General features: G+C 38.1%; 3 protein-coding genes across 15 annotated transcripts; 1 reads left to right on the plus strand and 2 right to left on the minus strand.

Moving 5' to 3' along the window:
* Window positions 1-350: 350 nt before the first annotated feature.
* Window positions 351-3,301, plus strand: LOC112278839 (uncharacterized). Of its 5 annotated transcripts, none has more exons than XM_024512685.3 (6): window positions 351-554; window positions 864-995; window positions 1,245-1,799; window positions 1,924-2,409; window positions 2,586-2,675; window positions 2,805-3,301. In XM_024512685.3, exons 3-6 carry the CDS (start codon window positions 1,263-1,265, stop codon window positions 2,817-2,819), a joined length of 1,128 nt encoding a protein of 375 aa, XP_024368453.1. In that variant the 5' UTR covers window positions 351-554; window positions 864-995; window positions 1,245-1,262; the 3' UTR covers window positions 2,820-3,301. The 5 variants fall into 5 exon arrangements, with proteins under 5 accessions (XP_024368453.1, XP_090102610.1, XP_024368451.1 ...); XM_090246484.1 differs by having other exon boundaries at window positions 351-424; XM_024512683.3 differs by lacking the exon at window positions 864-995.
* Window positions 3,302-4,536: 1,235 nt separating this feature from the next.
* Window positions 4,537-9,086, minus strand: LOC112279062 (glycosyltransferase BC10). 9 transcript variants are annotated; one of them, XM_024513136.2, is made up of 12 exons: window positions 8,584-9,086; window positions 8,267-8,424; window positions 7,855-8,152; window positions 7,494-7,610; window positions 7,227-7,327; window positions 6,883-6,954; window positions 6,527-6,608; window positions 6,254-6,334; window positions 5,878-5,916; window positions 5,624-5,689; window positions 5,323-5,469; window positions 4,537-5,203 (listed from the first exon to the last, which is right to left on the minus strand). In XM_024513136.2, the coding sequence occupies exons 2-12, from the start codon at window positions 8,311-8,313 to the stop codon at window positions 5,033-5,035; spliced, it is 1,221 nt and encodes a 406-aa protein (XP_024368904.1). In that variant the 5' UTR covers window positions 8,314-8,424; window positions 8,584-9,086; the 3' UTR covers window positions 4,537-5,032. The 9 variants fall into 9 exon arrangements, with proteins under 9 accessions (XP_024368904.1, XP_024368903.1, XP_090102587.1 ...); XM_024513135.3 differs by having other exon boundaries at window positions 8,324-8,424; window positions 8,584-8,855; XM_090246461.1 differs by having other exon boundaries at window positions 8,324-8,420; window positions 8,584-8,725.
* Window positions 9,087-11,420: 2,334 nt separating this feature from the next.
* Window positions 11,421-13,780, minus strand: LOC112294614 (uncharacterized). The gene is made up of 3 exons (XM_024545282.3): window positions 12,422-13,780; window positions 12,052-12,240; window positions 11,421-11,802 (listed from the first exon to the last, which is right to left on the minus strand). Exons 1-3 carry the CDS (start codon window positions 13,013-13,015, stop codon window positions 11,677-11,679), a joined length of 909 nt encoding a protein of 302 aa, XP_024401050.1. The 5' UTR covers window positions 13,016-13,780; the 3' UTR covers window positions 11,421-11,676.
* Between the last annotated feature and the right edge of the window lie 1,640 nt (window positions 13,781-15,420).

Genomic DNA, 15,420 nt, shown 5'->3' on the forward strand with positions numbered 1-15,420 from the left:
CTCAGCATGCCAAGCGGATTTCAGTCGCAGATTTGAGGGGTTGAGTGTGACGAGGATTCTGGTCCGCCGTGCCGGTGGACCCCATGGCCGTGTGAAAGGGGATAAGCCTACTTGCAGGGGGGGGAGGGGGCGAAAGTGGCTTTGTCATCAGTGCACACTAATCCTCACAAATGCCGCCCTCTCTGCTCTCCCATCGCGTTGAAATTCGGACACCGATCATCCTACTACTCGCCACCATTGGCTTGCTCTTGTGCCGAATTCGTCGATTAGATTGCGTAGGGAGGGCTTTATCCTTACAGCGCAAATTGCATTCTACTTGCCGGGGGATGCAGAAATTCACTTTGTGCTGCGACGAAGCTTGAAAGGAGCTGGCAGGGAGAGTTTACTCGGCACAGTGGTGGAGTTCATCGCATGCGATAGGAAGGTGAGATAACCAGAGGCAGTGGAGCCTTGCATTCTCGCGGAACGGTGTGCAGTGGAGTCGACGTTCGCTAGCTTGGCGGTGGCTTTTTATTTTTTATTTTTTGCTGAGATATTTCAAGGTTCTGTTGAAGGTGCTGCCTCGAGGCCTCTATTCTCTGTGATATTGCTCTTGTATTGGTGGTCTTTTCTTGTATTGCCGATTTTGGACGAGTTTTTGAGATGAGAGACGTCCTTTGCTGGGGAGATTGTAGTTGCAGAAGCAAGATTCGTGAGACGTCCTTCAGTGAGGATAGGTTGTGCCTTTTTGGGAATTTGGAGACGCCAGCGAGACTGGGAGGTGGAAATTTCAGTTTGAAAAATTTGTAGTCGATCGTTTAGAAGAATGTTCTATTCATGAAAACAAGTATAAACAGATTATTTGCTTGAAAAACATCATCCAGAGTGAAATAGTTTCTCGTTCATCTGCGTGGGCGTGCGGCGATGAGAGGGACAATGGTTGAGAGTTTTTGAAACGTTGCACTTCAAGTCCTTAATGAGAAGACTGACGTCAGAAGTATTTTCGGATTGCTAAGGTGCCACATTCGTTTTCATTATGTGGGTTTTGGAAATTGCTATATCATTTAATTAACTACAGATCCGTGTTCGAAATTGTTCTAATGACCGATTCAGTTGGATGTTTTTTGTCCATGTACAAAGCCAGTTGTGTCCAAGTTTGAGGCTCATATGTTTGCATTCAATGCTATGGTGCCTCATTCGAGTTCAGGTTTGTGCTATTAACAGTCTTTCTGGAGATCTGATAGTGCCATAATTTCTGTCTGCAGGATTAAATATTGTGCAAAATGAGCAGTGCGAAAGTTGTCAATCATGCACTTTCATGTCACCGTTTGATTCATGCAATCACTAAGGTGGAGAATCCAAGCACGATCAAAAACTCGAAGAGTGTTTTCTTTCGAAAGGGCGGCCTGATAGCTTTGCCACGTCAACAAAGATTCACATCTCGCCACCATAGTCACAGGGAAAGAAACGTTCGGCAGGTATCTGCTACAGTTTTCAACGGATTACCAGAGCCGTCGATAAATTTTGATGTAGAGGCGTCAGTGGCTGAAGCGTCTGCGTTGCTGGCGCTTTCCGCCGACTTGGACTGGCAGCAATATGCTGCTAAGCTTCGGGAAGAGGCTCTTGGGGCGTTTAGAAAGCGGAACGAGAGGGAGGTGGCTTTGGAGCAATTAGGGGAAGATATGCGTAACTGGTTGCATGATAGCATGTACCAGAGCATCCTGCAATCGTCTCCCTTGCAGAGTGTCCAAAATATTGCGGAGGATGAACTCGGTGTTAGCATTCGGGTGGAGGAGTTGCATTGGCAAGCTGCTTTGCAGGTAAATTGGAATGTGGTGCATGTTCCAATAACTTACCTTACTGATGCCCAGCTTCCTCATGCAATATTACGAGTAACTGGATGGGAATCTTGTCTTCTAAATTTTTGGTCTCCCTATGATGTAGGCGGCAGAGGAGCTAGCGAAAGGAGTGGACAGCAGCTTTGATTGGGAAAGCGAGGTTTTAGAACTACGTCAGTGTGCCATAAACCCAGAACGAGCTGACTTTGAACAGAAACTATGGAATTCGTGGGAAACCGCTCGAGATAACATGGACAAGAATGCCAAACTTATTATGCACGATGAAGCACTGAAAGTGCAGTCACCAAGTGATTCGTATTTGACCTTGTTACAAAAGGACAATAGAGATGATTCGGTGGCGCAAGCAAACCGTTCAGGCAGGGCTCATGAAATGTCCCCCTCATTGTGGGCATTAGGACTAGGAACGGCAGGGTGGTTTGGAAGCCAAGTCAAGAATGCCTTGGCTGCTGAAGAATCGGTTTCTGCAGCCATCACTGAAGCTGCGTCAAAAACTGCACCAGGATGGGTTGCGCCCTCAGTTTTGGCCTTTCCAGTGGTCTCATATGCCCTTTTCACTCTGTATCGTCAAAAGGTCCTTTGCTTTCCTCCCCCACACGATGAATTAAACAGAATCCTTAAACCGATAAGAAAAATTAATGTAATTCGAATGTGTGAAATTGCCGAATTCTGTTTCTACTTTATTTCTTTATGTCTTTTTGCTGAAGACTAAACTTTGGAAATCTCTGGATCTTGTTTGACCGTTTGCAGGTGAATCCATATGCAAAGCTTATAGACTGGGTGTTTGGACTCGTAGCGATGGGAATTATTGGCAACATTGTTCTCATCAAAACAGTTGGGGTAAGGCTGACGTAGCTAACCAAATCATATTTGCATACTCAAGTTGCAGGGTGCCAAAACTGGGATTGTGGCTATTTGTTAAGATGTCTTGCCTCATTTTCTAAATAGTTATTTGGTTTTCATTTTCAGGTGCGATTGTATTAGGAGAAATCCTTCACTGGCCAGTAAAAAGCTCGCAAGACCAACCCTCTGGAATAGATCGCCGACCAGAAGGTGCTAACAAAGAAAATCCCTGAAGCAGTGGAATGAAAGTTTATCAGAGACAAACGGTTTCTGCAACGGTTTCTTCAAGTCTTCACTTGTCCAGTTTGGTTGTCACAAGATTCCACAATAGTTTCTACTTGCAGAATCTGAGATAGCGGTGTTGTTGTGTGTAATGCCAAGTGTTGCTGAAATTAGTACGAAGGAAGGAGCTACAACCCAATTGGCTTTCACATCACGAAGCTTTGCAAATAGGGCTCGATCATTGCTGTATGTATTCTACGGGTATCTTCTTAGCAACTCAAACGAAGTTTGCATCAGTTGCATTGTGTAAATCATTGTGCCTTCACTTTGGAGAACACTGGATCTGAAAATGGCCATGGAAAATGTTTAATGATCAAGAAACACTTCGGATGTTGGACCAATTGTTTATATTGCACATGAATTGCATAAACCATATTGTTCTTATTATTTAATATAATCAGTACATTGAAAACATTGAGTCCACTACCGTGATAGCACAAATTTTGCTGAGCATTGCACCTTAGATAGAAAGAAATAAATGTCGTAGCACCAAGTATGTATTACTTTAACCCTTACATAATTTGTGTTGACCCTGTCTAATATCATAACCTCCTTAAAATCACACAAGATCCATGGTCCCACCCATATGGTTTTAGATAGGTTCCACTAAACTACATTACGTAAGTCTTGTGAATCAGCAAAAAATATTTTTCTATCACTTCATTATTAATTTGACAAAAATGTACTCACTTTATGTGTCTTTTGTTTTTATCACAAGTATTACAAGGAATTCCGCTATTAATCTTGTATTTTTAAAAACAAAAATTATGACTAATTTTTTAATAGATAATTAAAACATCTAGAAATAAATAAATAAATATTGTTTTAATTTTTTTCATAGAATAAATATTATTTAAATATATCTACTTTATTTTATATGCATTAAATATATCTACTTCATTTAATTAAATTTAAAGTTATCATTCAGTAATTTAAAAAAACTAAGAATAATTTAAATACAAGAATATCTTACTTCTTGTTTATTTAAAAAAAAAAAAAAAAAAAAAAAAAAAAAAAGTGTTTATAGACCTATCGGTAGTGTTCAAGAGATTTTTTTTTTTTTTTTAAAAAAAGATTTGTTGGAAAATTTTGATTGAAGAATATATATATGATTTTCAAAATATATTATTATTTCTTAAATTGTAAAATAATAACTTTATTTGGCTTCAACAATTTAATACAAATATATTTAATATGTTTTATTATCATGATTTTGTTTCATGTTAGTTTGAACTTTGAATTACATGTTTTTAGCATCATTATACCTTTTAAGTATTTTATTCGTAATACAGTAAAAAAATATGGTGTCATTACCTCTACTTTCATCAAAACTAAGTGAAACTCATTTGCCTTTGCTATTTAAAATGTTTTTAAAGCTTAGACATTTTTCAATCAAGTATTCCTCTTCTTCCAAGTGCGTATGCAAACCTTGCTGTAACATTACTATTTTTCATCAACATTTTCACTTCACATTTCTTAACAGTTGGGAATTTTGAGGAGCTAGTCACGAAAGGCACAGCAGTACAACAGCTGTGCTAGAAACACAAGCGAAACGACTAACAGTGTTCCACAAGACTGGCACGTAAACAAGTAAATTTACTCAAGAAACTTCAGCAAGTCTCACTTCTACAACCCCCTGAGAAGTATACTTCCAAACTACCAAGCCGCTTTGACGAAAGCAGTAGCAACGGTTGTACGTGTCCACTGAGCTAAGTTGTGCTCTTTGGCTCATGAAGTGAAGTTAAGTGAAATGTGGAGAAAGTGGCAGCTACACTTTACCGGCAAATTACCTGTTTACGCCCTTTCAAAACTAGTCAAAATTGTCTAGCTACAGTGGTTCAGCTCAGATAGCTGCTGTGAGTCCAAAACTCTTCGATTGATGTGGTTTAACCAAACAATGATTTGGGCACTAAGGAATCAAAATTGGAAGTTGAGAAACTGGTGGCAAGACGCTCAAGCATCTTCTGCCAACACAAAATGCTTTGCAAACCGCGCAGTGCTGTAGCCCTTTTGCATTCACGGCTGGGATACTTTTACCCAGCTCCGAGTGAAAGTGAACTTCAAACCACCAGCTATTCCGCAAGGTCAGGGTCGCTGGATTTGTATTGATCAACTTGGTCAATAAGCCGGAACGCAGCTGCCCGTGTGAACTTCCTGGCGAATAAAAAACAGTGCCGACGATGCCCCCCAGCGCTGCACCACTCAGTTCGTGACTCAATTTCGTAACGAACATTTGTGATTGCCTACAGTTCAGAACATCATAAGCAATTGATCATTAGTAAAATTTTAAAGAAAAAAATACATTAGTTGAACCACAATGGATCGGTAGCAGGGATACTAGTGCAGCGAGGGGACAAATTACCTGAATTTCTTTGATGGTCTGAACGGTTGCATCGGCAAATTTGAACGTTACAGGATGCCAGCCATTTTGACCTTGGTCTTTTGCAGAGTTCTCCCACCGACTGAATGTTAAAGTTCGACGCTCAATCTCTCCTTCCAAACCCTTGATCTGCACAAATAAATATACATCCATTTTCAGATAAGCACAAAAATACAATTCCAGTTTCAGCTATCAGAGTCTCTGGATACGAAAACATTTTCTGGGTAAAAGGTTAAGGATGAGTGCGCCGAAGGCAATGTCGTAAGGCATAGATGGGGTCTACCGCCAACAGTGTCTGAATGTAATGCTCATCTGGTATACAGTTATGACGACCAATGGTTTCATTATTCTGCAGACAAACAAAGGAACTTCAATCAAGAGGATGCCTAAACTGTCTGCGGTGCATTTTACAAGCAGAAACTGTCACATCAATGCAAGCTCATTCCTTCCTCTGTTCAATTGTGTACAAAAAGTTGAAGTGGCATCAAGGTGTGAAAAAATAACGAAATGTGGGTAATCGGGGAACCATAGCCATACCATAGGATCACCCTTCCAATTATCTGACAGATTTATCTTCTGCAAAAACAAATCAGCATTCACTCCATGCCTCATCAGCATCTTCCTTAAGCATCGTCAGGGGCAACAACATCACGGTTTGAACCTCTAAATCACGTGGAGTTGGCATAATTCTACTTGCTTTACATAAGGGACCATAAATTCTGATGAAGGGTATTTTTCAATCCAATACTTAAATTTACTATGGTAATAGTTCTTTGGGGAACATCACACGCTCTCAGAGGCTACATCCTAAAGCTCTTATCCTGTTGTTAGGTCCATATCGGAGGTTCAGGTATGCAGTTCCTATATAATGTGACACATATTTACTACAAGCCAAGAGGAAGATGGACCTAACCTTGCAGTGATCGACAAAACTGGGGAAAACCGTTGAATCTCCTGCAATGACCTCAGCATGCTTCCTTGTAAGGGCAACCCACTGTAAACAACAGCCAGGCATCCACATATCGTTGGCTACCGTGATGACTTAGAGAATATATTGCGATCCGTCTTCAAAACAAATCTAACAACCTAAACATGTCAGATCCCGCCTACAAATATTGTTTCCAATTTAAAACAAAACAGGCGCTTTATTAAGGTTATATCAAAGCACGTAGTACTTTGGCAATACCTGAGATCCTTTGCGCCATTTATCTTCAGAAATAACGGGCTCCATAAGGATATTATACTGATCATCGTTCTTGTCAACAAAACTGATCCCAAAAAAATCATCAGAATGTCTACTAATTCATTGCACATATTACACGTTACGTTTATGCTGAACTGCCGTCAACGGTGGACCTGAAAGATGAAAGCGAGCAAGAAACTTAAATTCGATACTAATCGTCCGCATGAATGAAAGTTTGACGCCCTCAATACAACAGAGTGTCTGGAAAATACCACACTTGTGAAAGTACACTATCCTGCCCTGATAGTGTGAGGTAATCAGTCAGAAATAGCACTAGAGTGAAGGCTTAGTGTTCGGACCTGTCAACGAAGCTCTTCTGAGAGGACATCACATAATTGTAGATGTGTGTGAAATTATAGAGCGGGATGCAACTGCAAGACAAGCAAGCTCATTGCAAAAGATTGTATGAGGATCACCATAACAGCACATGACGGTAATTCGTTGAAGATGCTCATTACCAGCAATTGGTTTTCCAAGATGTAACTTTTATTTCTAAAATTGAAAACTTGTTTCTGTGGCAAATAAATGAGTTGCACCAGCAGTTGAGGGCAAAAGATTTCAGCACAAAGCAAGAAGACGCCTATAATCATCTTTCAAAAAATAAAAATAACATCAAAATTCAAAGATAGGATCACTGAAATACCTATCAGAAAGAAGGAAGAACCTCTGGTTCAAGGGGTCTTGAAGTGCTTCAGTTAATAGCAGTCGTTCAGCTCGAATCATGGTCGCCTCTCCCCACTCTACCTACAGAACACAAAGTGATAAGCTAATTATGATTTCCATACCATCAGTCGACCATCAACTCAGCCGAATCCTGAAATTCCACAAAATAAAAGGTTCTCAATGATCATCCTACATCGCTGAATACACATTTCACATTGCTTTGGAAGCTTCCAACAAGACAACTTACTAGTATAGAGTTATTCAGCTGACGATTGATGAACGAGCGGCAGATTGTATTCCCTTTTGAGAACGAGTAGCCAGGCCTTGCATGAATGTAAACACTATATTCATGTTCTTCGACTTCCTGTAACTCAAAATATTTATTTTCTATTGCGATCCATCTTCCCTTTTGGATGACATCAACTTAAACTAATAAATTCTTCACAACTGGGAGAATGTGTGTGGTAATTAAGAACAATAAATGGGCAGTCAATAAGCCTAGACTTTATCGTCATGAAGAACCATTCTATACTATGAGGGTCAGAGTCCTCGCAATAGACATTCACTTCTATACCAAAAAACAAATTAGTAGGTGCGTTACTGCTTACCTCAAAAAATTGATTCCACAAGATGTCCAGAGCCATGTTGTGACCTGTAAGAAACATGAACGCTAGCTTCGATTTCGTCCTGTTCAGGCTGAACTGCTGACCTTCAAAACTGGTTACAACTGGAACCGTGTTAGCACCGTCAGATGCATCGGGTCCGAACAATGTTTGGAGGTGAACCAACATGAATAAAGTCAAGAGAGTCCCCATCAAGAGGAACCCCCCAAACTTCCACCTCCATCGTGGACTCGCGGTCGCTTTCCGCTTCATATCTGCTTGTAAAAACACTGTCCTTCGTGTCCTACAAAACCAAGTTAACACTAAAGAAGTTGCTTATGGGCACCAGTTTCACCCTCACACAGAAACAATCATATGTTGCACAACTTAAAAAAATCCTCAACAGAGCCACCTCTACCTCGATAACCAATCAAAGAGCTTCTCCGTTCTTACAATCACCAGCATAGGGCATCACCAAGTAATTTCAGTACTTCCACCGCCAGAAGCAAATTTTGAGACAATCCGAAACATTCATCTCATCGATGCTCACTACATCGATCACCGCAACTCCACTGCCTACACAAATTCCACCAACTCGTACAGAAACTCCCAAAGCCGAAAAAAATTCAAATTTCTTACTCAAGCGCCAACTACTCAAATTTCCAAAGAGGGCCCAAAATTCAAAATCCTCATGCAAGCATTCACTTCTCACCGCAGGAAGGCTAATGGACGCACCTTAAACTCAACGCCCTCTCCTTCGTCCACACTTTCATACCAACCAGCCAATTGCCCAGTACCACCGCAGAAAAAACAAAAGAACAAACAAAATAAAGAAAATAGAATTCAAAAACTCAAAAAACAGCCCGCACACAGCAGCTCCAGAGAAAGAATCTTCAGCAATGACCGCAAACTCTTGCCCCGCCTCCACACGATTGTCACCCACAACTTCCCTCAGCAAAATTTTCATGTAAACTGTTCCAAAGGAAACGGAAACACCCAAAACTCTCTCAGTTAAATGACAGCGTCCGGCATCGTGAGATGGTCACAAGAATCATGACAACAGCAAGAACAGTATCAGTAGCTGCTGATGATGATCCATGCAAGCTGAAAACTCAACCAAACTTCTTTTTGAAAAAAAATAATCATAAGGACCAACAACAGCAACGTCGCTGGGGCTCCATCGCCAACTGCCTGGAGCGAGATGAAAGCCTATGCAGCAGGAAAGCTCACCTACAACAAACAAAACAAACAAACAAACCAAAGCGTAGATTTCCAGACCTCGATATTTACGCCGTAGCCCCAACCGAGGCGGGCCCAGATTTTTCTAGGAGTTTTTGTGGATTTTTGTCTTATCAGGGGCTTAAATTTAGAAACGATTGTGGGAGTTTCTAGTATCTCAGGATGGTGTTGGGCATCTTCTTTTAAAAGACCGGATAATTCAAAAGCAATTCAGGTAAGGATAGGGAAAGTATACCTTATTTTTGATAAATATTTGGTGTAGTCCACATTGATGGGTTGTTGGTGCAAGAAGTTCTAGAAATTTGCTAACAAGATTTTTTAATTTGTGGGGTTGCCTGCAATGAAAACGTGATGTTGTGGGGAATTAATACTGACTGTACATTGAATTCTTCAAGTGGGTAAATTGTAATGCCTTCAATGAATAGAACAGAGGATGTGATTTGGAAACAACAACTTTGTCGCAAATTTTTGGTTACAATTGTCATTAACTGGGAGAATTGTCTTTAAAAATGAGTATTCTCATAGCTTAACACATTGTATACATGAAACACTCTCACAAAAAGTGTGGTCTTTTAGACATCAAAGCTTACCATTGAACATAAAATATTCAACTATTAACTTTTCGTAGTAGGAATTCAATTAATTTAAAAAATAAACAGAATATATATATTCAGAACATTAAATTGCACGATGAATATAGGTGTTTGACAAAATCATCAAAAATAAAATAAAATGAAGAAGTTAAAAAATGAATAAAATCAACCCATTTTTATACACTTTCAAAATGCAAAAGACGATCATGATTCTTGAATTAGCTTCTGAACAGCACCAAGTTTACTTCATTTTGTACAATAAAATTGAATCAACAGACAAATAATTGTACGAATATAGAGTACCAACTTAATCTCTGAGAATTATAGTACAACGTAAGAATCGAAAACATAGATTTGATACAATTAGTTGCAAAATTTAAATATCCTTATTTATTCTAATCTGATTATAGTGACATATGTACTTATTGCATCTACATAATATTCACATTACTGTTGTTCAGTAGTGAATTTTTTGCATGTGTGTACAAATGATAGTAGGACCTCAACAAATTTATTTACCATGAGAGGTAGAGTAGTGTTATCCATTATGAATGAGAGAAAGGACATTTTGAGATAATTAATAACTAACAAACTGTGACTTTGTTCTGTTCACAGCTGTTGTAGAAAAATAAGGATTTTTACTTCTACCACATGAGGTGGTATTCTATTTGCCCATGTATTATATGTGCCTTCCATATTTCAAAGCATGTTTAAACAAGGGTTCACAACATTACATGAGTTTCATCATACAAGAGAGGTATATTGTATTATTACTATTAATTGAGATTTTATATACAAACGAGTTTTTGAATATTACAGATATATGGAGCTCATTTCACACAGCAGTTGATCGAACGTAGAATATATCATCAATCGGATAGAAGTAATATAAATCATTTGCCCTTGGCATTGTCATCACGGATTTTCAAGTGTGATTTTTTGTTGATTTTTTTGTTGATTCTGTCTCTCTTCGTTACATTGGCTGTATCAATATATTATTAATACACACATCTCTCCTCTCCCCCTTCTAAATCTCCTTTTCGACCCCTTCCAATATGTGACAAATATATGAAATTTTAATATCCAATAGTGACATCCCTAGTTGAAGTTTGCAAATCAAGGTTAGGAACAATGTTTTGATTTCCCATTTAGTTCTTCCTCATTTCAACTCAAAGAAGTTGTACATATCATTTTGGTATTCAAGTATACATGAGAGTTGAAAATATATCAGGTGGCAATTGGATACATGGTTAAACAAGCCATTAAATTTGATAAACTTGCTGCCACAAGGCCAGGTCACAAGTTCAGCTGCAAGGAGCTCAATGCTGAGTGAAATTTTTGTAAAGAAGGTGCAACTGAGGGTGTTGAAACAGAAATTTAAAATGCACGTGACATGATTATAATCTTACCTTCCATTACAATTATCCAGCTGTGCTTACAATGTTTCAACACTGAGCCATAATTCATAATCACTCTTGGAGATTACCTGTGAAGATGTGATAAGACATAGACATGTACGCAATTTACTTCATATTGTTATAGCTAGAGTGGAAGGGCTTTGTATTAGCTTAAATTTTACTATTTAGTCTGCTTATTCTGGTGGTCACATGTCATTCAAAAAAATTATAAGCCGTGCTCAATGTGAAAAAGCACTCTTAGGAGAACAGCGCAATATCTATATGGATCAAAATAACAGGAAACATGCATACACAAAAATAAATCGAATAAGACCAAAAGGAATAACGTATAAATAGCATAAGTATTATCTGAGCAGAAATGATGGTATCTTGCTCAACTCAATAACTTTTATACAGCTCCATCTTAGAGTGCACATAAATTGCTCATTTGTCCCTATGTTAGGTTTACAAGGACTAAGATTCCAAGTCCCCTCCTCAAAATACAAAAATAAATAAAAGAAAGTTTCAAATGTACATAAAAATCCCTAAACACAATGAAGAATGAAATGGATCTCACTTACACAAAGAATCTCACATTACTATCCTGAAGACTTTTTGTCCCCTTTTATGTGCCAATCTGGGGCCATTTCTAACTTTGCCTTATTTTCTTGGTCTAAGACATCAAAGAAGATGGGATCCACTTTAATGTAGCTGTCAACATGCACCTGTGAAAAGAAAGCAAAAAACAAGAGTGAACAAGTGGAGAAAGGGATGACAGAGTTATCGACTAAGAAATGAAGACAAATTCATAAATCTTATTCAAAGCAATTGCATACACACTGCAACGAATGCATACAGGAACTCTAAACTGTTAGCCGTAGGATCCTCAAAAAGTGATTTGCATTCTAAAAATCAAAGGATGACGACTAAATCATCAGCTACTTGAACAACACTCTGATAAGATGACTTCATACCTGAAACGGATGCCTCCACTTCCACATTATCGATTCCCCGGAAATAGTGACAACAGAATGGAGAACCATCTCCCGCTTGGCAACGTCATGAAATAAATCCTTCACATGGCTTGTCAACTCAAGCCCATCCAGCTTACAAGTCAGCTCCATTGTTTGATCTGACAAAGCCGCTTGATTTCCAGCAGGAACCTGCAAGTGAAACGGTTTCAGATCTTGAATCCAGACCACATACACAATGCAGCTAAGTTGAAAAAATATCCAGTGAATGCACAAAATGGGCAACAAACTTAAATCAAAAAAAGGATGAAAAGGTTTTCTATTAGGGTGGACATCATCGTAAGTGGAACAGAGAAAAGGTGCTTATGCTCACCTTGGCTTGTCCGAGCAAAGTGTCATGGTAGTAGATGTCCATGATTGTGTCGGAGAACTCAATTGGCGACACATTTGGGTTGGTTGCGTTGACATGCAGAGTGAGGGATATGTCCACAACCGCAAGCAGTAGCGGAGAATCTGTGCAGAAACGAAGGTTGAAGCCATCAAGTGTAATAAGCTCTACCTTGAATTCTGGATCTCGAGGACGAGATGAATACAACCATCCCCCAAGGCTACCGAAAACTCCTACTGCAGAAGCTATTATCCACCCCAATTTCCAACTTGTTTTCTTTTGATGCGATGGAATAAAACCCATGTCATCCTCTAAGGAATTTTTCTGAAAACAATCTTCATCTTGGACCTCAGACCTTGAAATCAATCTTGACTTACTCCGCTGCCGCCATGGTCGCTCTTCTTCGACCTCAACGACATCTTTCCCCCTCTTCTCATGCTCTTCTGTGTTAACATTTGCAGGTTGGCTTTGGGACGTTTCAATGCGAGAGACTTTTAAAGAAGAATCTGAGACGAGACTAGGCTTGATGCTTCTCCCTCCGGCAGGCACCAAGCCTGCCTTTCTAGGAAGTTCCTCCATGGTAGTTTTAACAGACAAAATTGTAGACTTCCCTAACTAAACCATAAATGCACTATTGAAGACTAATTTCAGTTAATAGTACCTTACACTCACTTGGCCTTAAGGATACCGCAAAATGATACCAAAATGAAGACCACCCACAGTTCCTGGTAAACCCAAATTAGGCTGATAGACGAGTGAATTGAACAATTTTAAACATAATATGCCAATTCGACCATCAAATGCCTTCCTGTGGGAATCAGGACACTGAAGCCTCCACACCTAAAGAACTACGAAACGGGTAATTCAAAATAAATAAATAAATAAATAAATAAACCCGAATCACCCAAAACGTCAAACTCTAGTTCAAAGACTTGCGCAACGATACAATACCGAGGAAATGTCGAATAAAAACGACCAAATCTCACCCATGAGTCAAAAACCGTCCAAGCCTCCCGGCTCCGAGATTCGAACAGGATTCAATTACACCAAACCGACCTTTCAATCAACCATCACTATCCCGTCTCCTCTCTCGCTCCCAAATCTCCTACCGAACTCAACACTAATCTTGAAGCTCACTCACTCTCCTAAGTCCCCGCACACTTAACGATAAGTTCCCAGACACGGATCGACAGACGCGCGGCAACTAAATGGCAAATCCTAGAGTGGGAAGACGAAAAGGGTAACGACAAGCGTGGAAAGGGTGAGACAGAAATGCGGTGAAGAAGGGGGGGAGTGAGTGAGGGACCTGATTGACTGACACACAAGCTGCAAACTTCGCGAGGGAGCGAGAGAATGGGAAGAAGCTTTTGGGATATTCCCGGAGGGGCTGCCAATTGGAACAGAACTTCGCCACGTGTCGCATCGTTAGCTCCCACTGTGGAAAGTAGATGTCATTCATCCAATGCATGTTCATGCGATCTCATTCATCTATTACGAAGCCAAAAAAAATTTAGGCACGACAATTAGTTGTGGCAGTCAATACATGCGGTTATTTTTTGTTTTTTACTTTTATTTTGTCTTTCTAGTGGTTCTTTGTGAAATTTTTTAATTTGGAAAACTTGGAATGCAAACTTGGAATATTTGTATTTGACTAAATATTTGACCAAATACAAATACAAAAAAATTCTTGCATATAAAATTAAAATAAATAGATTAAAAAGTAATTACTAAATAAAAAATAAAATTTTCTTTAAAATAAAGGTTGATTTATGATTTTAAAAAATCTAAATTCAATTATTAGTAAAATGGTAGTTAGAAAGAAATATGATCTAATAGATAAATAATTAAATATAAAAATATTACATATTATATAAAAATTTAACTTTGACAATATATAGTCTCAAATCATCCAAATCTCTTCCTTCTATGCAATACAAGTCTTCCAACCTTTATAGTAGATGCTTTGCTAATCTATAATATTCAAAATCTTGTTCTCTGTTTGTATTGATCAACATATCATGTAGAAATTTTTCATCACCTTCTACTTTATCACATGTTGCAACATCAAAAGTAGCAAGTGCAATGTCTTTAAATTTGTTAGAATAATAATTTGAAAGCATATTTTTTATTATACGACAACAATATTTTAAATCCAAAAGTAGACTTCTAAAAGTTTCTTTGTTATTCAATTGGAAAATAGCTTCTTTATACCAATTTGGTTTCCTACAATTTTCTACTACAAAATAAGATTTATGTAATATTAAAGATGAATCATTCAATAAAAGCCCAAATTCTAATCTATCATTGCCACAAATTATTTGGTAGTCTAGAATCTTTGCAACATACTTAATGATCTTGCATAAATTTGCACATTGGTTTCTATTTAGCAAGTATTTTTTCCTTTATTAAAACCTTCAATGCTACAACATAGGCTTGACATTCTCTTTGAATATCTCCACCAATACCTTTTGTTTTTGATATTTTGCCAATGACTTGCAAGTAATCATTTGATTGTTCCATGTTTGTTAAAAATCTTTGCCTTCATATGCATTGACAACTTCTTTGCATCATAATATATTTCTTGATTGATTCTAAAATAGATGTCATAAAGAACTGATAATTTTTTTCCAATTTCACCCTCTCAAATTTTTAAACTTGAAAATTAGATTTATTTTGTATTTAATAAACATTCATTAAATAGTCTTTTATCTACATTGCTCCATAAATCATACAATTTTTTATGCTACACATCAAATCTATAATTATAAGACTAAACCTTCAATCCTAAATAATCCTAAAACCTCTTATTATATTTTAATAACTTGATTTTAACCTACAACTTTAGTGTGGAACTTACTAATCCTAAATGTTAAATAACTACTAATAAAGAAATTTACCTTATAAACTTAGATCCTTAAATAAAAAAATCTTTCAATAAGGTACAAATATGCTCAAAAACATATACAATGAGAAAGCAACATCAT

Source organism: Physcomitrium patens, chromosome 2 (assembly GCF_059467195.1).
Source record: "Physcomitrium patens ecotype Gransden chromosome 2, ASM5946719v1, whole genome shotgun sequence".
In the NCBI taxonomy this organism is placed as follows: domain Eukaryota; kingdom Viridiplantae; phylum Streptophyta; class Bryopsida; order Funariales; family Funariaceae; genus Physcomitrium; species Physcomitrium patens.

What these genes read in the sequence shown, in the direction of transcription:
- LOC112278839 (XM_024512685.3), top strand. Translation starts at nt 1,263, where the DNA reads ATGAGCAGTGCGAAAGTTGTCAATCATGCACTTTCATGTCACCGTTTG. An exon ending in ATTGGCAAGCTGCTTTGCAG is followed by an intron (nt 1,800 to 1,923) that starts GTAAATTGGAAT and finishes CCTATGATGTAG; the next exon opens with GCGGCAGAGGAGCTAGCGAA. An exon ending in TCACTCTGTATCGTCAAAAG is followed by an intron (nt 2,410 to 2,585) that starts GTCCTTTGCTTT and finishes GACCGTTTGCAG; the next exon opens with GTGAATCCATATGCAAAGCT.
- LOC112279062 (XM_024513135.3), bottom strand. Translation starts at nt 8,379, where the DNA reads ATGTTTCGGATTGTCTCAAAATTTGCTTCTGGCGGTGGAAGTACTGAA. An exon ending in TTCTTCCTTCTTTCTGATAG is followed by an intron (nt 6,955 to 7,226) that starts GTATTTCAGTGA and finishes CTTGTCTTGCAG; the next exon opens with TTGCATCCCGCTCTATAATT. An exon ending in CAGAAGAGCTTCGTTGACAG is followed by an intron (nt 6,609 to 6,882) that starts GTCCGAACACTA and finishes TTTTGGGATCAG; the next exon opens with TTTTGTTGACAAGAACGATG.
- LOC112294614 (XM_024545282.3), bottom strand. Translation starts at nt 13,015, where the DNA reads ATGGAGGAACTTCCTAGAAAGGCAGGCTTGGTGCCTGCCGGAGGGAGA. An exon ending in CTTTGCTCGGACAAGCCAAG is followed by an intron (nt 12,241 to 12,421) that starts GTGAGCATAAGC and finishes TTTCACTTGCAG; the next exon opens with GTTCCTGCTGGAAATCAAGC. An exon ending in AGTGGAGGCATCCGTTTCAG is followed by an intron (nt 11,803 to 12,051) that starts GTATGAAGTCAT and finishes TTCTTTTCACAG; the next exon opens with GTGCATGTTGACAGCTACAT.